At 50.6% G+C, this 20981-nt stretch overlaps 10 protein-coding genes across 10 annotated transcripts; 5 read left to right on the top strand and 5 right to left on the bottom strand.

Moving 5' to 3' along the window:
- Positions 1–218: 218 nt before the first annotated feature.
- ASPBRDRAFT_147552 (EMC6 family protein) lies at positions 219–1092 on the top strand (the record flags this gene model as incomplete). The annotated part of the gene is made up of 2 exons (XM_067619272.1): positions 219–293; positions 365–1092. The coding sequence occupies 2 exons, from the start codon at positions 219–221 to the stop codon at positions 725–727; spliced, it is 438 nt and encodes a 145-aa protein (XP_067482293.1). The 3' UTR covers positions 728–1092.
- Positions 592–3246, bottom strand: mfs56 (putative MFS multidrug transporter). Its single transcript, XM_067624323.1, has 8 exons — positions 2887–3246; positions 2490–2829; positions 2425–2437; positions 2340–2375; positions 1892–2288; positions 1730–1837; positions 1037–1677; positions 592–975 (listed from the first exon to the last, which is right to left on the bottom strand). The coding sequence occupies exons 1-8, from the start codon at positions 3212–3214 to the stop codon at positions 889–891; spliced, it is 1950 nt and encodes a 649-aa protein (XP_067482292.1). The 5' UTR covers positions 3215–3246; the 3' UTR covers positions 592–888.
- A 689-nt stretch (positions 3247–3935) lies between these two features.
- ASPBRDRAFT_119879 (SLC26/SulP family anion transporter) lies at positions 3936–6662 on the bottom strand (the record flags this gene model as incomplete). The annotated part of the gene is made up of 4 exons (XM_067617299.1): positions 3936–5476; positions 5545–6088; positions 6151–6296; positions 6362–6662. 4 exons carry the CDS (start codon positions 6660–6662, stop codon positions 3936–3938), a joined length of 2532 nt encoding a protein of 843 aa, XP_067482291.1.
- Positions 6663–6975: 313 nt separating this feature from the next.
- ASPBRDRAFT_28014 (uncharacterized protein) lies at positions 6976–7308 on the top strand (the record flags this gene model as incomplete). The annotated part of the gene is made up of 1 exon (XM_067622461.1): positions 6976–7308. The coding sequence occupies one exon, from the start codon at positions 6976–6978 to the stop codon at positions 7306–7308; it is 333 nt and encodes a 110-aa protein (XP_067482290.1).
- A 261-nt stretch (positions 7309–7569) lies between these two features.
- On the bottom strand, positions 7570–8487 carry ASPBRDRAFT_53006 (uncharacterized protein; the record flags this gene model as incomplete). Its single annotated transcript, XM_067626990.1, has 3 exons — positions 7570–7797; positions 7943–8211; positions 8484–8487. The coding sequence occupies 3 exons, from the start codon at positions 8485–8487 to the stop codon at positions 7570–7572; spliced, it is 501 nt and encodes a 166-aa protein (XP_067482289.1).
- A 2335-nt stretch (positions 8488–10822) lies between these two features.
- trm82 (putative tRNA methyltransferase) lies at positions 10823–12617 on the bottom strand. Its single transcript, XM_067624322.1, has 3 exons — positions 12157–12617; positions 11428–12096; positions 10823–11361 (listed from the first exon to the last, which is right to left on the bottom strand). Exons 1-3 carry the CDS (start codon positions 12540–12542, stop codon positions 10971–10973), a joined length of 1446 nt encoding a protein of 481 aa, XP_067482288.1. The 5' UTR covers positions 12543–12617; the 3' UTR covers positions 10823–10970.
- Positions 12618–12877: 260 nt separating this feature from the next.
- On the top strand, positions 12878–13941 carry ASPBRDRAFT_120598 (60S ribosomal protein uL10; the record flags this gene model as incomplete). The annotated part of the gene is made up of 3 exons (XM_067617363.1): positions 12878–13051; positions 13110–13179; positions 13247–13941. The coding sequence occupies 3 exons, from the start codon at positions 12878–12880 to the stop codon at positions 13939–13941; spliced, it is 939 nt and encodes a 312-aa protein (XP_067482287.1).
- Positions 13942–14700: 759 nt separating this feature from the next.
- Positions 14701–16169, top strand: ASPBRDRAFT_172619 (uroporphyrinogen decarboxylase HEM12). Its single transcript, XM_067619731.1, has 4 exons — positions 14701–14800; positions 14856–14897; positions 14997–15920; positions 15976–16169. The coding sequence occupies exons 1-4, from the start codon at positions 14746–14748 to the stop codon at positions 16044–16046; spliced, it is 1092 nt and encodes a 363-aa protein (XP_067482286.1). The 5' UTR covers positions 14701–14745; the 3' UTR covers positions 16047–16169.
- On the bottom strand, positions 16147–16733 carry ASPBRDRAFT_193708 (cytosine deaminase; the record flags this gene model as incomplete). Its single annotated transcript, XM_067620662.1, has 3 exons — positions 16147–16168; positions 16246–16511; positions 16575–16733. 3 exons carry the CDS (start codon positions 16731–16733, stop codon positions 16147–16149), a joined length of 447 nt encoding a protein of 148 aa, XP_067482285.1.
- A 2114-nt stretch (positions 16734–18847) lies between these two features.
- Positions 18848–20818, top strand: ASPBRDRAFT_40283 (type I HSP40 co-chaperone YDJ1). Its single transcript, XM_067624321.1, has 4 exons — positions 18848–18913; positions 18983–19052; positions 19133–19951; positions 20012–20818. The coding sequence occupies exons 1-4, from the start codon at positions 18878–18880 to the stop codon at positions 20326–20328; spliced, it is 1242 nt and encodes a 413-aa protein (XP_067482284.1). The 5' UTR covers positions 18848–18877; the 3' UTR covers positions 20329–20818.
- The last annotated feature ends 163 nt before the right edge of the window (positions 20819–20981 follow it).

Genomic DNA, 20981 nt, shown 5'->3' with positions numbered 1-20981 from the left:
ACAATTTCTTGTAAACTCTAGTAGTCTATTTTAAGTAGGAAGTACTAAAGGCGGAACCAACCGGCAATATACCCCAATTCCAACTCCAACATCATCATATCACAGCTACCATTTATCTACCTACCTACATATCACCTTCCCAACCAACACCATCACCCACCCACCCACCCACTTTCAACCCAGCCAGCCGAGACCGCGACAAGAGAAATCGAACCAAGATGCCACCCACAAAACAAGAACTCTCCCTCCTCATCAATCCTCTCGTCCCGGAATCCCTCCAACACAACAACAGGGTAACGTAACCCAAGACCAACCTCCCCCAAAACTCTCCTCTAACGATAACTAACTAACATCCCATCTATAGACGTTATCGTCACTACACTCCCTGACCTCCTTCCTCCTGGGTCTCACAGCCGGAATCCTCTCCCTACAATCCGCAACCGGATTCCTGTTCTACCTCCTCGGCACGGTCCTCGTGTCGGCGCTGTTTCACGCCCTGTTACTGTATCGCTCGGGCGGACTAGGTGCGGGCGTGTATTTTGCTGGTGCGAATGGTGAGATTGAAGGGATGGATGAGAGGGGTGTTGTTGGGGGGAAGAAGCCCAGGGGTTGGATGATGCTTAGACGTGCGGCGTGGAGGGATGTTTGGTTTGGGGGTGGTGTGTTGGGTGAGGCGCTCAGTGGGTTTGTGCTGGGGTGGGCGGGTGTTGGGGGGGTTTTGAGGTAAAATATTTCTGTTTCTTTTCATTGGGAAGGGGGTTTGGGGGTCTGAAGAGGGGAGTGTGTGGGTGGGATGAGACTGGGGTGTGGGCTAGGTGTATCTATTATTGATGTGTGTATGTATGTATAATTCTATGGTTCTATGCTATCTATGGTGTCTATGCTGTTCTATGGTGTAGTGTTGGTTGGGGGGATGGTGATGGCGGTGTTGCTTGAGATGGGCTTGCTGATGCGCTTGTGGGTGTTTATGGTGCCCTGTGATTTTGATTGATTAGCATTTGTCTCTGGTAAGGAAGGAAGGGTACTCTTAGTGTACCTTGGCAAGAGCCCATAAATAAGGAACGTGGATGACTTCGCTTCGTCCGTCTTCGCCATCATCTCCGCGTGCATTGTCTCCGTCGTTCTTCGCTCGAACGTTCACCCAGACGTTGCCCATTATTACAACAGTTGTTAAAAGACTCAGTCCCGTTATAGGAATGATCGAGATGAATGCCCACATGATGGCGTTCTTTGCAGCCATATGGACGCTGCCTTGCACTGCTACAGGCAGATTGTCGAGGAATGCTAACGAGTTGGTATCGTGGACGTTCAGCGAGCTGCCCGTGCCCTCCAGGCCTGTTATGGCAGAGGAGCGGCCAAACTTGTTGTTGAACACACTGGTCATGATGGTCAAGCCGAGCGTACCCCCAAAGGGAAGCGAAACCTGCATCAAGGACATTGCTGGTGCTATCCGCTCCGGCCAGATGCCCACCGTGTGGAGCGATGAGGGCATCAGGCGCAGTCCGACTCCTGCGCCGGTGATGACTATCATTCCGCTTAGCAGACTGGTCTTTTGGGCGCTGATGGCGTAGGCCACTACGGAGATACCGACGGTGCTAAGCACCGCTCCCAGGAGGAGGGGGAAGAAGGTCTGGCGAGGGAAACCGTTGCAAAGGTAGATCGCGAGGTAGACACCAGCTGTACGCATGCGGTTAGTGATTTGCAGGCCTCAGGTCGACAGGTGTCTTACCTCCTAGTCCGGGGATGTAGTATAAGAGTTCTAGCCCTGCTTTTGAGGTTGAGTAGCCTGCTACCAATATGTAGTAGATGCTGATAAAGTAGAAGATGGAGTATGAAACTAGAAAGGTTAGCCATTGGGAGAATCTAACATAAATGGGTAAGTGTCACATACCTACGCCGGTGGAAAAGTTCACTATGGCAAGCCAAATTGTGTCCGTTCGTTCGAAGAGGCTGTATGGAAGCATCGCCACGTGTTTCGGGAAGATGCGTGCGAACGATTTACCTGACTCAAGGAGGTACTCGTACACGAAAAATGCGATGAAGCAGATTCCACCGACGATCAGTGGTGCCAGCACCTGAGAAGACGACCAGGAGTAGGTGGCGCCACCCCATGTAGTGGCCAGTATGATGAGCCCAACACCGAATATGAAAAGTATTGATCCTCCAAGATCTATGGTTGCAAGAGCTGGGAGTATAGATGACCACCTCGAACCCTTCCTGAACATGGTTCCTTCGACAAGGTCGTTCCGCAACAGCACAAAGATCATGAGGTGACTGAGGACAGCGATCTAATACAGGTGAGCCTTTGCATACCGTACGTAAATCACCGCCATACTTACAGGAATGGGCACAACGAAGCAATATCGCCAATTGCTCTGTCATTCTCGTCAGCAGAAGTATACCGCATGCAAGCAGGTTACCCACATCAGTAAGATACCTATAGTGCAATCATTAGCAATGAACATATCATCCTCGGGCATGTCACTCACCCTCCAATAACCGGGCCCACAGCATATCCCACTCCTCCAAAGACGGTGAATAGGGACTTATTCCTTGCGTTCTCCTTCAAAGACACCTTATCGGCAAGGATAATCATAATGAGATTCGTCAGCCCTGCAGAGCCTACACCCTGCAAAGCCCTACCCAGCAGCAGCATACCCCATGTCTGTGCAGCTGCACACAGGACACTCCCAATAAGCATGAGAAACAATGCCGTCTGCAATACAATATGACGCCCGAAGACATCGGCAAGCTGTCCGAATATGGGAATAAAGGTGGTTGATGTGAGACTAAAGGCGGTAATAATCCAGTTCAGTTCGTCGAATTGATCTGAAAATGAAGTATATAGTCAGTAAGAGACATCTAGACACAAGAAAACTAACTTACTAAAGTGGGATGAGATAGTCGAGGTCGCAGTAGCAACAATCGTCAAGTCCAGTGTGGAGAGAGTAAACGGCAGCGTGAGGCCAGCAATGAGCTTGACGCGATAGACACGCGCATTATGCTTTTGCTCCCTACACAGGCTGCATTTCTCGGTATATATAGCAGGGCTCAACTCTTTCATGGAGCCAGACATAGGCCTTTCGAAGAATTCAGAATCTTCGCGGTTTGTGGACTCTAGTTGGTACCATTGCGAGCGATGTGCACAAGGTGGTTTTGCGGGAGACTTGGGATTTTTCGTCTTCTGTGATATGTACTTGTAGGCTTTAATCATATCGGTAGTCCCGCCAGTCTTCAAGTAGGAGTAATGAGATAGGAGGTATTGTGATATCGAAGGGAGTATGCTCGATATCAAAATTGCACAAGCTGCTTGATGGAATTCAATGTACAGGAGAATGCCATTGCGTAGATATAGTTGAAGGATCTAATTCTGGCCTCATATGCCAAGTTGAATGCAACTGAGGCTGTGTATTTTAGACAATCCATCTCCTTAAAGGCATCAATGCGAGGCATGAAGGATAACTTGATCCATCTCGAGTGTATCCCATCCAATGTAAGCCCTTGTGCCGTTTCGAGCAAGTATTGCGCGCCCGTCTGATTGGCCGGGGATGGTATCAAGCGCAAGCCCTACCGAATGCGGCAATGACTGCGAGGAATCAGGAAGACTTTGACTCTGCCAACTCAGCCTCTTCGTCAACATTATTGATTAACTACTACAATATCGAGCTCAAGGAATATCTTTTAAGTAATCAAATCTATATAGGACGTGGTTCGGATAGCATGAACGCATTAAACAATATATGTACGTCTTGAACGAGTCTATCTATATACACATAGCGAGACATCAGGGGTATAGCTTCAATCGACAGTAAATAAAATCGTAAATCCGACTCGCTCCAAAGCAAAACCCCAGGTAAGAAAAACCATGAAATATAATCATCTCGAAGCTCCAGCCAGGGAGTATCGCTCATCTTTTATACCGATCGTGGATCAACTCATGCGCTTGGCTCTTCAATAGGCTCTTCCGGAGGCGAGTTGGCCAAGGCACTCTCGAGCGCACTTGTCAAGTCAATGTGGAAGAATGGCCGGTTGATGCCCTGCACCACCGCCGCCTTGCGCCGATTGCGGTATGCTTTGCTGTCCTTGAGATCGCGCGCCAACTTGTCGTCCGGCGTGCTGCTGTTGTCGGACGACGCTTCGATATCGTTTCCGGGGGCCTCGCGCTCGGTCATGTGGGCTTCATGCTTGAGACCCTCCTCGATGTCATGCTTGACGGCGTTCTGATGGGCATGCTCGTTGTTGATCATCTCGGCATGAGCCGCAGCAGACGCTCGTCCTTCGATCTCAGCCACACTGAAGATCGGCTTCCACCGGTGGAACCCGTCATCAGAGGTGGGTGTCGGGTAGCCGAAACCTGCGGCTGCCAGTGCTCGTTTCGTCCAGCGGTTGTTGATATGAGCGAAGTGCCACTGCACAGTGCGAGGAGAGGCATAGAGATCGAGCTGGTTGCGAACATCAATCAGGTTTTGGATGGAAGTCACATCAACATTGTTGACCGACGAGAAATCGAGAATAATGGCGCGGAGGATGGGCCGGTGCGAGCGGTTCTGCTCTTCGTTGCCCTTCCGAGAGCCGGGGTCATTCCATGGCCGATCACCGAGACGAGCGTAAGAGAATGGGTTGGTGCGACGCGTCTGTCGGAAGATTGCCTGAACCAAGTAGTCGGTGTAGTGGTTTGCGTTGGGGTAGTTGAAGCCCTCAGAGAACCGGTAAATGAAGATACCGGGGTGTGGCTGCTCCACTTCAACCTCGGGATTCGAGCCATCGGTATGGTTAAGAGGAAGGAAGATAGACCGACGAGAGCCGCCCTCATCATCGTTGGGGGCATCAGGGGAACCACCCGGTCCATACTTGCCATCCCCTTGCACCAGGTGATCGCCAACAACGGAGTGAATAGTAACCCGACCCAGGAACTGACCGCGAGCCTTGGCAACGCGGAAAAGCAGCACAGCCACGGACACACAGACAGTGCAGTAGATTCCATCCTCGATCGAGGTGAAAACAGTTACAATGACACCGATGAAGAAAATGATGGCATCAAGGGGTGAAACACGCCAGAATTGATACACAGTGTTGGGAGGTGTGATCAAATCGCCGACAGCGTGGATAATAACACCGGAAAGAGCGGCTTGGGGGATATAGTAGAAAACGGCAGTCAGAGCGTAGATGGCGAGCAACACGACAATGGCGGTAATACAGCCAGCCAAGGGAGTCCGAACACCCGCCTTCGACTTGATGGCGGTCCGGGAAAAGGATCCGGTGGCAGGGTACGCGCCCAGGAAAGGACCAAGAAGGTTGGTCACACCAATACCAACCAATTCTTGAGACGGCTCGATGGTATAGTTGTTGACACGGCCAAAGGACTTGGAGATTGCGATATGCTCGATAAGGAGGACAATGACACAGGCAGGGAGCTGACTGGCAAAGACCTTGATGATCCTGGTATTGACAACAGGGACAGTCGCATTTTGGAAACCTGAGGGGCACATATACAAGTTAGTCCTCTACCCTTTGAAAGACGGATATATCAGGGATCAAACGCACCCCGTGGGACACTGCCCAGAAGATCGAACATCGGGTTATCCTTGCGGTGAAGGTTGACGGCCGCACTGATCATGGTGTAGAAAAGGATGACAAAGACAGTTCGCAGCGTCGACGCGAAGAACCACACTTTAGCCTGGCGAGGGTACTTGCGAGCACCATAGTTGCAAGCCGAACGAATCATGTACAGCATGGCCAAGGCTGTGACACCAAGGGCAGCATCGATACCAGCGGTAGGAAGGTACTTCAACGTATTGATGATGATCATGTATGTTGAGCCTCTGGTGGAGAAGTCGGCTGATTCTCCGAGGAGCTTCTTTACCTGGCCGGCAGCGATGTTGAGAGCGGATCCCGTCATGAAAGCTGAAATCGCAGGAAGAGGAATGAAATCAACGATGAAGCCGAGCCGAAGGAGACCGAGAGCACAGACGATGGCACCGCAGATGATAGCCAGGCAAGATGCAACGATATGTCCTGGAACATCGGGGATCTCTTTCTGCGCCTGGAGCACAATCGTTCCGACCACTGTGGACATTACAGCAACAGGCTAGAAGGCATCTCGTTAGGAACTTGACCCAATGACTGCAATATATTGAAGATGGCACCTACCCCGATAGTGATATCCTTGGACGTGGCAAAGAACCAATAAACCAGTACACCCATGAACGATGAGTAGAGCCCATACTGCACTGGTAGTTCCGCAAGTTTGGCATAGGCCATTCCTTGCGGGACAACGACAGCACCGACAGTTACACCTTGTCAAAGTCAGATACTTTTGCCACACATACACACAGCACCAGGACCCAATGCAGCAACTTACCAGCAACAAGATCACCGAAGAACCATTGCAAGTTATAACTCGTGATCCATGACAGGAACGGGAAGAGTCTGTAAAAGTACATGTAAACATCATTCCAGGATGGACAGATTTCTTTAAGCCATTCGGCACTCGTAGGTTCCGGCTCCAGATAAGAGTATGTATCAACGGTGCCGTATGAGAAGGTCGATTCGCCCCGAGTGACGGGGTCTGAGTGAGCTCCAAGGGGATCCCGATAAGGTAATTTGATACCCAAAACTTTGGCCAGGCCGTGGCCAGTCTTGGTCATGAGGTCTTGCGACATGGTTGTCGGGAAGGGCCTCGGATGGCAGGACGGGACTGTTTCTAGGGCAAGACGGTGCCCCAAGCCACTTGGAGAGTGGAAATTTGGCGTTGACGACCGGAGCTGCTCAACGACAATGCTCGAGTGATTGAAAGGAGAAGTCCAGAGTCCTCCAAGGTAATATATCTTCTAGGGGTGTACTTAGGCAAGCCCCATTGCAAGGTTGATGGCAAATGATATAAAAGTGGAGGCGGCCGGTAGTGTGGTTTTAAAATGAATATCCGAAGCCAAGCGCCGATGTCGTGATCGGGAGCTATGAACGCGAAATATCAAAATGCCCACTCGACCCTCTTTTCAACGTCAGGATCCAGGCTACACGAGCAAGTTGAACTCAAACGAACTATCAGATAAAAATGATATGAAAAATATGAGAGAACAAAAAGTCCAAGAAAAGCACACGCGGCTTTTCGAAGTTCTGCTAGGAAATGATGTAGATGTGGCGCACGGGGAAAAATGTGGTCGAGCGGAAGTTGAGACCAGCAGATCCGACCCGCGCAAGTGTTTCAACAACACAAATAGCCAGAGAAGTAAAAATGGAAAGAAGGAGAAGGATGAGCAAGCAGTGAAAGGAGTTCGAGGGAAGTCAGTCCAGAGAGTTTTAAAGTGATTGGTCTTGTCACAAGGAGTAAGGTGACACGGGTCTCCGTGGGGGAGAGCGGACGTCGCAACGGGAGTTGATGCAAGCCGATCAATGGATTATTCTGCGCCAAAATGGCATTGACAACGACGACCATGATACGACTATTATTAACCGGGAAGGGAGCATCAGCAAGAAACGCGCAGTGATGGGGCAGCTGATCCACCAGGGATCGTCAAGGGCAAAAAGCACGCCGTCTGGAATATTCATAAGCCCGTCGTCAACACGCAACTAAGAAAAATTCCCTAACCTGCAGGGAGGGCCAAGCTCGTCAGAGGAAGCTGGCGTAAGAGCGCCGTTTAGGTGGGTTTGGCCGGGGGTCTGGAAGCGAAAGATGACGATGAGCCGTGGAGCAAGTGCCCGCCCACCGACTGGGCCCATGGTTTGCGCTTTGCATGGAAAGGAGGGAGTGTGTATCAAGTGTGCAGCACTGCCGTCGAGCATCCAGAGAGGATTAACCTCCGGACATCCACAGAACCGAAGTCATCATCATGATGGTTATACGGTTCACTACTCAGAAGAGCCGAACGGATGGAGTTCAGTCTCGGTAGTCGCAACCCAGAGGGGATGTTTCTTTTCGTGATGGATCCAGCATTTGTCCGACGTTCGCAGATGGAGGAGCCAAAAAGGAAAGTAAGTTGAGTGAGACTCCATCCGCCATATTGCCAAGGTACACCGCCCACCGGAATTGGGACAAAATCCGGGTATCAACCAATGAGGATGGTCCCTGGGGATTGGAGAGCAGCATCCGCGGCGGGCAGGCGGCGGCCAATGGGAATAGTGCGAGAACACGCCATCGCGCCAGCTGATGGTGAAAGATGGCCGGTCCACGTGTGGGCGGCGCGGTTTCGACCAAGTATCGGCTAGGCCGCTCTGTTGCCCCCTTGTTAGTTATCTTCTCTGGTACCTCCCCGTTTTTCCCTCTGTTTGCCTCCCTGGATTGACTTGCCGCCAATAATTCCCTATTTTCTATTTTCCCACTTTATTTCAAAGTATTTAGATTCTAGTATTCCGTACTCTATCTCCGATGCCCGGGATGACGAGTGCATCCCATCTCATCTCGGCCTGGACTGCCAGAATCTGTTTGTCTCTGGGTAGATCTGGATAACTGGAGTTTCAGGGTCATTGAACCATTTAATGTCTACCCATTGTAATCTGGTATAAATTAAAATACAATTTCCACATGTGCATGGCACCAATACATCGGTGTGTCGTGAACCTACTACTTACTCTGTACTACTACTAAGCGGCAGTAGTACAAGTCGACGGGACAGTTTCAACTACGTACTACTTTTTATTCATTCTGTAGTTAATTGTGGATGCCACAGATGGGAAAATCAAGATTGTCTTTCAGCTTTTCCAACGAAACTTTGCCGATGTGGCTTGGCACTCTGGTGGTTATGGAAATACTGAGAAACAATCTCCTCTTCCAGTTCCATCAGATAAACATGGAAGCCCGAGAAGACAGCTTCCCTGCTACGTACCTTGCTGATCTACAATTCCATAGTCGATCTAGCACGGCTCACCCAACCCCAAATGGAAAGAGATATTCTGTCTCTAACAGGTCATGTTGACGGCGGCTTCAGGCCATATGCACTACCGCTTCTGAACTTTGTCGAATTTTCATTAGCAACTGCGTTGGCTCTAGTATCCAACTCAACGCTGCATCTATAAGATTTATGCGACTAGGATGTCTCCTCGGAGCAGCTAGTGTCTCACCCAATCAGACGGATTGTGCTGACCAGGTAGTGTCTCAGCACTTCAGAAGGATTGCCCGGCTTAGCTGGTGCATATGTACCTAAGAAATAGCTGCGAACTAAGGAGGTTCCCCAGAATTGCGCCATCGATCTTATCACTGCGTGATGCGGCTGTTGTGGGAAATCATTGGAAGACTAATTTGATGTGGTTTGATGCATGCCTACGGAGGAGTATATATCGAACGATTCGGTGAGCAGCACGTCCTCCGGTCCGACCGTGTCCAAAATGAAGAGCCACTTTTGTAGATTAATCTCTCATTACTCTGACTAACAGCGGGAGCCTCTTCCGCATTAGTTGCCTTGTCCCTTCAGTGCGCGGAGATACCTCTCGTCCTTTCCGTCCATCTCTACAGAGTAGTCTACTGCACCCCTGCAGCTACGGCACCTCCGTGGTATGGACAATCCATCGAACGTTGAGCTCAACCCATCACTTTTCAACCCTCGTATCCCGATGCTTCCATAGCATCGAGGACCTATCAGAGCGAGGACAAATCTGACAGAACCCCGCCGCAAATACTACCTACCCAAAACACTAACATATGCGACGTTCTCGTGGCCGAACAGATCAACAAAATGTCCGGTCTGCTGACTAGAAATATACAGCACATGCGGGTATTAGAGCCTCCTTCATCTGACAGAAATGCGCTCATTGTACATCAAGTTGATCGAGTTGTCTCATAAGAACGACCATAGAAGGGGGCTAAGCGTGACAGACAGTTCTGGCACAGACCCAGACTAACTGCCAACAACAATGATCTGCAAACCTTGATCTTTGTTTTTCTCCTGGAAGGCCATCTAAAGTTCGGTAATATGTCTTAAGACAGCCGTCAACTTTAGCTCAAACATGTTGTCATCTTCCACATAACCCCACTGCCATGGGTTCGATAGCTTAACGTGCTTAACTGTCCGTGTGACTGTGACAATATACTGCATCCACCTCATCTGGGTCAGTTCCAACACTCTCGTCTGAGAGTCTGGCATCTTGCTGCAGGAAAGGTCACGAGATATTCTTTGCTGTCTGTGTCCTTCTGCTTGTGCAGAGCACATGACCGAGCTTTGGGGCACCCCTCCAATGAGGTATAACATGACACTCGATTCAATGGAGGACTCTACAAGTCATCTACCCAGCATCCCGTCAATATACGATACTAACCGACATCAGCTACGTATAAGGTTTCTCGCTTAAACATCCCCATCCTAAAGCTTCTCACTTTAACTCTCCATCATATGCTCAACATCAACAATGACAGATGTATTAGAGTGCACAGCTTACACCTTCTAAAACTCCACACCACATCTTCAAGGATCCTGGAAGCTTACAGTGCAGATTACTCCCATGCTGTGAAAGGCTCTAGTAATATCAGCTGCCGTATGATGCAGTCCATTTTAGGTTTTCTTGACACTCTGTATAGTGTCTCAGCACATCTATCTCAATACGCTATTTATCTGATGTGGGGTGAAGAGGAGAAGCTCGCTTAGACAGATATAGTTTGAAATGAAATCACACGGGCGTACATTGAGGACAGCTGATTCTTATGCACATAGTGTCTATCATTAAAGCAAGTATAACAGATATTGTAGTGCTCGATGATGCCATGGTCAAGGTAGATATTGAAGCATTAGGGGTGATGCTAGAGTAAGTGTCAGTACTGTCTACATGTAACTTGTGGGTATAGCTGGCTCATTACTGTACGGTTTACTTCTTTGTACAGTATGAAACTGAAAAAGCGGTAGAGAAGTAATTGCGTAGACGCTAGCATAACTTAAGAATTCCAATAACTCGTTGACAGTTGACAGGTATATACATTCCTCATGACGAGTATATTATCTATATGCAAAATACCAAACTTTTTATAATCTTAGTTATTTTGCTTTTCACTCATCTTCACCCTTCCTCTTCCGAAGATGTCCCAATCCATATAGCGAGTCGTTCAGTTCCTTCCGTTGCTTCTCTTCCACGATTGCTGGGATTTCTTCCGTTCCGGTGGAGTTGATCTTGTCTGTCACAGACACCGCGGTCGGCTCCCATTCGAATCTATCGGCACCTGTCTTGATGCGGAATGCTTCGATCAAGGTGGAAGGGGAGGAGGGGCTGGCTCTCCATTCTTGAGTTGAGTCAGGCTGGCGGACGGTGTCGACGGAGACAAGGATGGTGCTGTCTTTCTCGACAGTAGTAAGATCGAGGACGTTGCCAGAGAGTTGGATGGAAGCTTGAGCATTCAAGGTGCCGTCGGCTTCCAGCGTAAAGCATTGCAGACGGGTGGACCTACTCCGGTTAAAATATGTACTTGGGTAGTGAATAGATGAGAGGGGTGTAATGAAGAACACTCACCCGTGAAGTGCGACCAGGATGATACGCAGGTCCCCGAGCGATGTCGCCCAGATACCCTGCACTGCAACCTCCGTAGCTTCCGAAGCCTCGTCTACCAAAGAAACCTTCTGCAGAATTCGGCCTTCGGCCCAATTCCAAACGAGCAGGTAGTTGTCGCCTCCGCCAGATACGAGATACTGGGGTGCCCACTGGGGCACACAAAGCTTGCTGACGAATGCCGTATGGCCCAAGCAGTAATTTTCAATGACATGAGCCTGAGGAGGACCACGGGAGACGCGGATGTGTTCATCTCGGTCGGCAGTCAGGATGTAGCTGCGCTTCTTGTTTTCATCCACCGAGAGCGAGACATAAGCCATATCCGTGAGCAGCGACACATGGCCAAGCAGAAGTTTGTGTTCGAAAGTCGGGCCAGAGGACTGCTCATCCTTCTTTCCTTCGCTTGCTAGACGCAACTGTTGTTCCAAAGCCCGTCGGTTGCCCTTCGTATGCACGGTCAGGTTCGTTGCCGCCGGATGACTGAGTTTCGCGCTTCTGAGGGCTCTTGTAACAGCAGGGAGCTTGTCGCTTGGAATCAGTGGCAACGAGTAGACGTCTCCAAATTTGTCACCGCACAGGATAGTGCTGTCGTCATCAGTGAGGGTAATGGCGGAGGGTCGCTTGGGCATGGCTCTGTATAAAGCATGAGTGTTTAGATCTTGTACCAGAATAAAGAATGTGCTATTCACCCACCTCTCGCTTAGTTGAACGAAAGAACCATCTTCCTGAACCTGGAAGACACGCACGCACTTATCTTCGGCGGTAAGCGCAACTATGTGCTCCCCGTTCGCAGTGCCAGTTACTATGGGAATGTTTGACCAGGCGGGCTTCTCAATTGTTTGAGAATCTGACGAAGAGACCTTTCGCTTCTTTTCCGGGGGCCCTTGCTCGGGCGTGGACTCTGCATCAACAGGGTTGTTTTCACTCGAGGCGACATCTTTTGGCCAAACTGCCAGTTGTTGGCCAGTCTCTGCGGAGTAAGAGTAAAGCTTGGAGCCCGCTGACCCTATCAGAAGGTTCGCAGGCGACCTCTGCACCAAGCGGAGGCATTGCAAGGGGTGTTGGAAGTGCGCGGCCATTTTAGAAAGATTGACAGGAGAGAGTAACTCAACGATACATAGAAGCAAGAAGCAAGACCTCTTCTCCGCTGTCGCAGTAGATCGCCGTAAAAAGTCGATGTCCCGCCGCAATCATGGCTGCATCTCCGCGCGCCCGACCGCCTTCCTGACTGAGCCGGAGCAGAGCGGGTCCCACGTGACTGGTCGACAAGCGAGGCCACAACTAAGAATTTCCCAAAATCGACGCGACCTTCCGGACTTTTGAACTTCATCGTCACGATTCAAATCGGACAACCACGAAAGTCGAAACATTTACCTTGCCCTTAAACATCCTATCTTCAGCGAATTAAGGAGACATGGGGGGCAAGTCTGCTACCAAGGCCGCTTACTTCGAGAAGCTCAAGGCCCTTCTCGATGAGTACAAGACGGTCTTCATTGTCGGTGTCGACAATGTCAGCTCTCAGCAGATGCACGAGATTCGTCTGAGTCTCCGTGGCGAGGGTGTTGTCCTGATGGGCAAGAACACCATGGTATGATGGTCCTTCGGAAATCACATGTGCTTGTTTCGCATACTGATGAGGTTTCCAGGTTCGCCGTGCCATCAAGGGCTTCGTCAACGATAACCCGGAGTACGAGCGTCTGCTCCCCTTCGTTAAGGGTAAGTGAAATTTGTTTCCCGAGATTGGGCTTGACATCAATTGGCTAATTTGAACCCTCTTGCACAGGTAACGTTGGTTTCATCTTCACCAACGGTGACCTCAAGGGCATCAAGGAGAAGATCCTTGCCAACCGTGTCGCTGCTCCCGCTCGTGCCGGTGCCATCGCTCCTCTCGATGTCTGGATTCCCGCCGGTAACACCGGTATGGAACCCGGTAAGACCTCTTTCTTCCAGGCTCTCGGTGTCCCCACCAAGATTGCTCGTGGTACCATTGAAATTACCACCGACCTCAAGCTCGTTGAGGCTGGAAGCAAGGTCGGTCCCTCTGAGGCCACCCTGTTGAACATGCTCAACATCTCTCCTTTCACCTATGGTATGACCATTGCCCAGGTCTACGACCAGGGTCAGTGCTTCAGCTCTGCTGTTCTGGACATCGAGGAGTCTCAGCTCCTTGAGGCCTTCTCCAGCGCCATTAACACCATCACCACCATCTCCCTGGCTGTTAACTACCCCACTCTCCCCGCTGTTGTCCACTCCCTCGTCAACAGCTACAAGAACGTTATTGCTGTTGCTCTTGAGACCGAGTACAGCTGGCCCGAGATTGAGGAGCTCAAGGACCGTATCGCCAACCCTGATGCGTACGCCTCCGCTGCTCCTGTCGCTGCCGCTGCCCCTGCTGCCGGTGGTGCTCCCGCCGCTGAGGAGGCCAAGGAGGAAGAGGAGGAGTCCGACGAGGACATGGGCTTCGGCCTTTTCGACTAAACGTCTCGTGTTAATGTTGCACGAGATACGACTGCCATGTATTAGATACTTTTCTTGCCGGTCTTGACGATTGGGTAAATGAAAATGATTGTCATGGTCATGAAACAATGATCTTCCTTCATCTAGATAGGGACGTAGTCACGTGCCCTGATCTGATGAACTGAAAAAGGTGAGCTTTGATCATTTTTTTGTTTTATTTCGCATGCACATCCCCTCCCCGGTGAAATGATGATATATTTTTAACCCAGAGCTCCTTGCTTTGACGAACAAAAACAGCAACAACAAACACTCTAATTTTTTGCTGACACCAACCCATTCAACTTGCCATTTGTCACACATTACTCTTGATGGTCTGATAGCTAACAGCTTTCTCAGGTTCACAGATTCAATGTAGCTGGGACGTAAGGCCACTGGGCTGTCCATCCCCTGAACTAGGGCTTGTCCTGGGGTTTGTGTTCAAGTAGCGACTAGAAGAGCGTAGTACTCGAGGACGATGTTGGTTGTGAAGGATTCGATGGGCATTGCATTGGTCGCCGCGGTTGGGGGTACGGGTGAATACTTTCAATACATGTAGCATCTGACAATGGAAATAAACCTCACATTGCATAATTTTTCTCAAGACACGTAAATGCTTTTTATTACCATTGCAGTAGAATAAGCAGATGTTCCAGACTTACGAGGCTTACCTGAGCCACAGAGGACCAGTGGAATTACGGCCCGAGGCTGCGAACGGCGGCAGGACTTGCATGTCAAGGGCCCCTCCTCCGCAAGGTCCCCTCCATCACTCACACATCCCACGTCAAAATGCAGCATCAATTCGAGCCATTGAAGAACGACCTCCTGCTGAGGGCTGCGAGGGGTAATTTTGATTTCAGATCAATATTTTCAATGAGACGAAACTGATACCATTGCAGGCGAAAAGGTCCAGCGCCCTCCGATATGGGTTATGCGGCAAGGTACGGCTCCCTCTGCAAATGACTCGCTTTGCACTCTTCCGAGACCCCAATGTCAAGTAATCTTCTCGGACAACTGACTATATTGTACTGGCTATGTAGCTGGCCGCTACCTCCCCGAATACCATGAAGCCAAAGCCGGCCGCGACTTTTTTGAATGCTGCCGCGACCCCGAAGTCGCATCGACGTTGACGATCCAGCCCATCGACCGCTACGCCGGCCTCATCGATGCCGCGATTATCTTCTCCGATATTCTGGTCATCCCTCAGGCTATGGGAATGCAGGTTGAGATGGTCGACAAGAAGGGCCCTCATTTCCCGGAACCGCTCCAGTCGCCCGATGACGGACAATACGAGAAAGTGATGCAGAAGGAGGTGGATGTCAAGTCGGAGCTCGACTACGTCTACAAGGCCATTACCCTCACCCGCCACAAGCTGCAGGGCCGTGTGCCGTTGATCGGCTTTTGCGGTGCCCCGTGGACTCTCCTGTGCTACATGGTAGAGGGAGGCGGCACGAAGCTGTTCGTGCAGTCGAAGAAGTGGATCTACAAGTACCCCAAGGAGTCGCAGGCCCTGCTCCAGAAGATTGCTGAGATCTGTGTTGACTATCTGGCACTCCAGGTTGCTGCTGGTGCTCAGCTGGTGCAGGTCTTCGATTCGTGGGCGGGTGAGCTGTCTCCGGCCGCTTTCAAGTCGTTCTCTCTTCCTTACTTGCGTCACATTTCGGCGAATCTGCCCAAGAAGCTGAAGGAGATGGGGCTGGAGCCTGTCCCGATGACGGTCTTCGCGAAGGGTGCGTGGTTTGGTCTTGAGGATCTCTGCGAGTCGGGCTACAATGTTGTTGGCTTGGACTGGCTGCATGATCCCGCTGAGGCTAGGCGGATTGCCAACGGTCGCGTGACGATCCAGGGTAATGCTGACCCTGGTGTTCTCTACGGAGGTCGCGAGGCTATCACGGAAGCTGTGGAGACTATGGTTCGGGGATTCGAGAAGGGCAAGCAAGGCTGGATCGCCAACTTGGGCCATGGTAAGCACTTCCAGCATCTAGGTGATTTTGCTACGAAAATGCTAATATCATACAGGTATCACTCCTTTCGTCAACCCGGATGATCTCAAGTTCTTCTTCGAGGAAATCCACCGACTGACAGTGTAAACTGGTACTCAATGTGACCGGAACTAGCTTTCAATTCTTTGATTATGTACATGAGAGCCTGGCCAGCAATATCGTTGGCACCTTCACGAAATTCAAAAGCTTAGACGGAAATGTCTTCGTTCCTGAAAAGTCATCACACAGTCAGCTTATGTTCCAAGAAAGGTCTAGACCATTTCAATGAGATGCATGGGATACCTACCAAAGCTCCGGCTTCTCCTTCATAAACTTCTCCATCAGCTGCTTACACTCTGCATTATCCAAGACCACGACCTCCTTGCCACGGCTCTTAAGATACTCCTCGCCACCCATGAAGCTCTTGTTCTCGCCCACAACAACGCGCTTAACCTTGTAGAGGATGCAAGCACCGGTGCACATGTCGCAGGGCGACAGGGTAGTGTACATAGTAGCGCCTTCGTAGGCCGAAGCAGGCAGACGACCGGAGTTCTCGAGCGCGGACATCTCAGCCTATGACCGTAGAGATTAGAACCCAGAAACCCATAGCATGGACAATGAATGAAATCAACGAACGTGCAACACCGGACTACCCTTCTGGACGCGCATATTGTGACCGCGGCCTAGAATCTTGCCATCCTTGGAGACCAAGCAAGCTCCAATGGGCACACCACCCTCAGCAGCGCCTTGCTTGGCTTCTTCCACAGCCGCAATGAATCCGGGGTCAGTCTCCATGGTGGTTTGCAATTGATGTATGCTGAATTGAAATTCGGGTATAAAGCTTTCGGAGGGGTAATGGCAGAGGGATAGAAAGATGGGGTAGCATCAAGACGGAGCAAACTCTGTGTGGTTAACTGCCGGACTGACCCGCATCGGGCTGGATCTGCGGAGCTCCATGATAATGAAAGGGTAGATAGCTGCTGCCATTGAGATAAAAGATAGAGGATATTGTTAGTACACTCATACTTGAGATTGTCTCAGTTTTGATTATTTGTGTATGTGATAGACTTTCTTAGGTTACGGTATGCATAAAGTGCCTCTTTGGTGCTCGGGGATCGACATGCATAAGCGCAAGCAAATGCTCAACATCTTCAAGGTTCGTAAAGAACTATAACTCAATGTGGTTCGTGTTAATTGTATATGAGACATCTCATCTAGATGAATGCCCTTTCCCTTGTAACCAACATTCAGCAACCCAGCAAATCATAAGATCAACAACTCCCACACACCATCACGGCAGATGGCAAGTGGCTGATAGATTCGGGGTTATCCCGCATTATCTATCTACTCCGTACTATCTCGTCTTATCGCAGAGGATCAATCTCTGAATCTCTGATCTACGGTCCCGGCAAGAACCACAGAAGTAGATTTTCTATCTGGTGCTCTGGTACTCGGAATAATCAACCGCCTCTACAGCAGAAGAACAATATCCTTCACCAGAAATCAGGCAGTTGATCCGAAGCCAGCCGGCAATTGGCGATCGCAAAGAAAGTCTCCAGGTGGGGAATCCCGACAGGCTTTTTCTTCCCCTCCTTCCGCATCGGGCTAATCGCCTCTGCTTATCGATAAGCCGACAATCAGCCACCGCCCGCCACAATTCCGGTGCCTGAGGCAAAGTGCGCTGTGTGCCGGTAAGAATCTGATCTTGAGACAAGGCAGATCCGGGCGGCTACGTCAAAGTCTAATTTTGCAGTTTCTTTTCCTTCTGTTCCTTGGAATTTACCGGTTGTAATATACTGGGTAGGTATTTTTTACAGGTAAATGATCGGTGGTGAATGTGGATGGCGATATGCTACACAGTACACAGCAGTAAAAAATGGTAGTATGAAGATCCCGGTGAATCGTATATGATTGGACCATAATACCCAGGCACACCCTGCCGTAGACTACCGAGCTATGAAAGGACCAGCTTACTTAGAACCACCCCTCCATGCTGTAGTATCGAACTAAATAGAAAAGTCCCGGTGATACACCTGGTAATATCCCCAGAAATGGATGCAACCAACGCTCTCCACGGTCACGAACCGGTAATTACCAGGGCGATTGTCAGCGACGGAAAGGCTGCGAAAGCGGTGGAAGGGCACAGAATCGCATCGAAGCAGTCAGAAGCCGCGCTCGGGCCATGAAGGCTGCGGGTGACGGGGCATGTCGAAGCAAAGAGAACAACTCCATTCAGCCTGAGACGTTGTCATCGTGGACATTACAATTTGTTCAAAAGCATACGACGATCTCCTTCCCACGTTAAAGATCTGATCCTCACAGATTTCTGCTCCCTTTCTTCTCTTCAACTCTAGTTGCAGCCTGTTGGAAGCGCGGTCGCTCGTCTCCAGCATTTCTATACTCCCGGAGTTTCGCCCCATCGTATCTCCGGTATTTAATACGCAAATCTCGAAACTCTTGGCGAGTCTTCACAGCGCTCGTGCGGCAAATCCAAGGTCGATTGGTGCCTGGTCCTGGTAATCAGATTACACATACGATACCCTCTCACTTGTCTCAGCCGCCGCCCTGTCGCCGCTTTCTCTTCTCTCGCTCTCGCTCTCTCTCTCCTGGCTTTGATTATCACCCGGACGGACCCTCTCTCCAACTTCCTTCTTCCTCCCACCTCTATCTGTCCCCCTCACGCCTTTGAGTCTCCTCTCCCCTCGTCTCCTGAAACTCCTTCCTCTCTTACTCTAAGGACTACTTCACGTTCCTTAGTTTCGTGCCTTCTTTATTTCGCCTGTTTCATACCCCGGTGTAAGGTTTTCTAGGATCGGATTGTCCCGTCTCGTCCCTCCGAAAAGTTCTTGTTTCCTCTATATTTTCCCTCGGCTTCTCCCCGTCGCCCACACCTACTTTCGCCTTTCGACTTTTTTTTGCTCTTCTAGACACAGATCACAATGGTCAAGGAAACTAAGTTCTACGACATTCTGGGGGTACGTTCTTTGTTTTCGCCATGTTTGGCTGGTTTTGCACGTCACAGAAACTAACGGTGAGGTGGTTAGGTTCCCCCGACGGCCTCTGAGGCCCAACTCAAGTCTGCCTACAAGAAGGGTGCTCTGAAGTACCACCCTGGTAAGTCTAAGCAGAGCCGCGAGAGCGGCGCTTCTCTACCAGCTATTCACGGATGTTCCACTAACGCGATATCCCTTTAGACAAGAACACGAACAACCCCGAAGCCGCTGAGAAGTTCAAGGAGCTGTCTCACGCTTACGAAACCCTTTCCGATCCCCAAAAGCGTAACCTCTACGACCAGCTCGGTGAGGAGGGTCTTGAGCATGGTGGTGCTGGCGGTGGAATGGGCGCCGAGGACCTCTTCGCTCAGTTCTTCGGCGGCGGTGGTGGTTTCGGTGGCATGTTCGGTGGTGGCATGCGTGATCAGGGTCCCAAGAAGGCTCGTACCATCCACCACGTTCACAAGGTCAATCTCGAGGATATCTACCGCGGTAAGGTCTCGAAGCTGGCCCTGCAGAAGTCGGTCATCTGCCCGGGTTGTGATGGTCGCGGTGGTAAGGAGGGTGCTGTCAAGTCGTGTACCGGCTGCAATGGTTCCGGTATGAAGACCATGATGCGTCAGATGGGTCCCATGATCCAGCGTTTCCAGACTGTCTGCCCCGACTGCAATGGTGAGGGTGAGATCATCCGTGAGAAGGACCGCTGCAAGCGCTGTAACGGCAAGAAGACCACCGTCGAGCGCAAGGTTCTCCACGTCCACGTTGATCGTGGTGTGAAGAACGGCCACAAGATTGAGTTCCGCGGCGAGGGTGACCAGATGCCCGGTGTTCTGCCCGGCGACGTCGTTTTCGAGATTGAGCAGAAGCCCCACCCCCGTTTCCAGCGCAAGGACGACGACCTCTTCTACCAGGCCGAGATCGACCTTCTCACTGCTCTTGGCGGTGGTACCATCAACATTGAGCACCTTGACGACCGGTGGTTGACCGTGACCGTCGCTCCGGGCGAGGTCATCACTCCTGGTATGTGCTTCCCCTTTCCAGTGTCGACTTCTGCGCATCAGGCTAATGTTCCCTCTGCAGGTGCTATCAAGGTTATCAAGGGCCAGGGTATGCCTTCCTACCGCCATCACGACTTCGGTAACCTTTACATCCAATTCGATGTCAAGTTCCCCGAGAAGGATCAGCTCAAGAACCTCGAGTTGCTCGAGCAGGTCCTGCCTCCTCGTATGGAGCAGTCCCAGCCCCCGCAGGACGCCATGATCGAGGACTTCGAGCTTGAGGATATTGATGCCAGCGAGTCCTCTCAGGCTCGCGCACACGGTGCCGCCAACTCCATGGACGAGGATGACGATGATGTTCCCCCTGGTGCTGAGCGTGTGCAGTGCGCCTCGCAGTAAACGGGGAGTTTAGATGAGGAGTGATGATGTTGTGCTGGGGCTTGATGAAATTCGCTTATGATACCATGTGAGGGGTTTCGGCCCCGGTACTGCTCGGTTCTGTTATGTTCGCGCGATGACTTATTTCTGCGATGGCGTTTGCACTAAGATTCGGGAGACGAAATGGAGATTTCTTTTTGTTGGATGCGTTTTCCCATCACCGTCATCATCACCACGCCGTGGTTCCCCATACCATAATGTTCTCTTATTCAAAGTCATCGGGAATGGGGCACTGGGACTTGACGAGTGGATGAGATGATGTTATATGAGTCAGCTTCTTTTCTCATTTCTTGACTCCGGGAAACATGTCGGAGGGTTGAGCGTTTCTTAGTTTATAGACTACTACAGCACGGCTTGGGTATATCATGCTTCTGAGTACAAAACTCCATGTAGCGACATAGAGTAATCATGACCAATGGCTATGCAACAACACACAACCCACTATGCCAACTTGAACCCCCACCTCTCAAGGTCTCTGTAGACAAACTTGCGATACCGTAAACAGCGAAGACACCGTCCTACCTATCTTACCTCACCTTGCAATTCCACACTATTGGATACTATAAAAACATACACAGTTTATCTGCACACGAACCAGATAATAACAATGAGAC

This window comes from Aspergillus brasiliensis (genome assembly GCF_001889945.1).
Source record: "Aspergillus brasiliensis CBS 101740 unplaced genomic scaffold ASPBRscaffold_3, whole genome shotgun sequence".
NCBI lineage: Eukaryota > Fungi > Ascomycota > Eurotiomycetes > Eurotiales > Aspergillaceae > Aspergillus > Aspergillus brasiliensis.
Note: the sequence above shows the minus strand (reverse complement) of the source record. Positions and strands in the feature narration are given on the sequence as shown.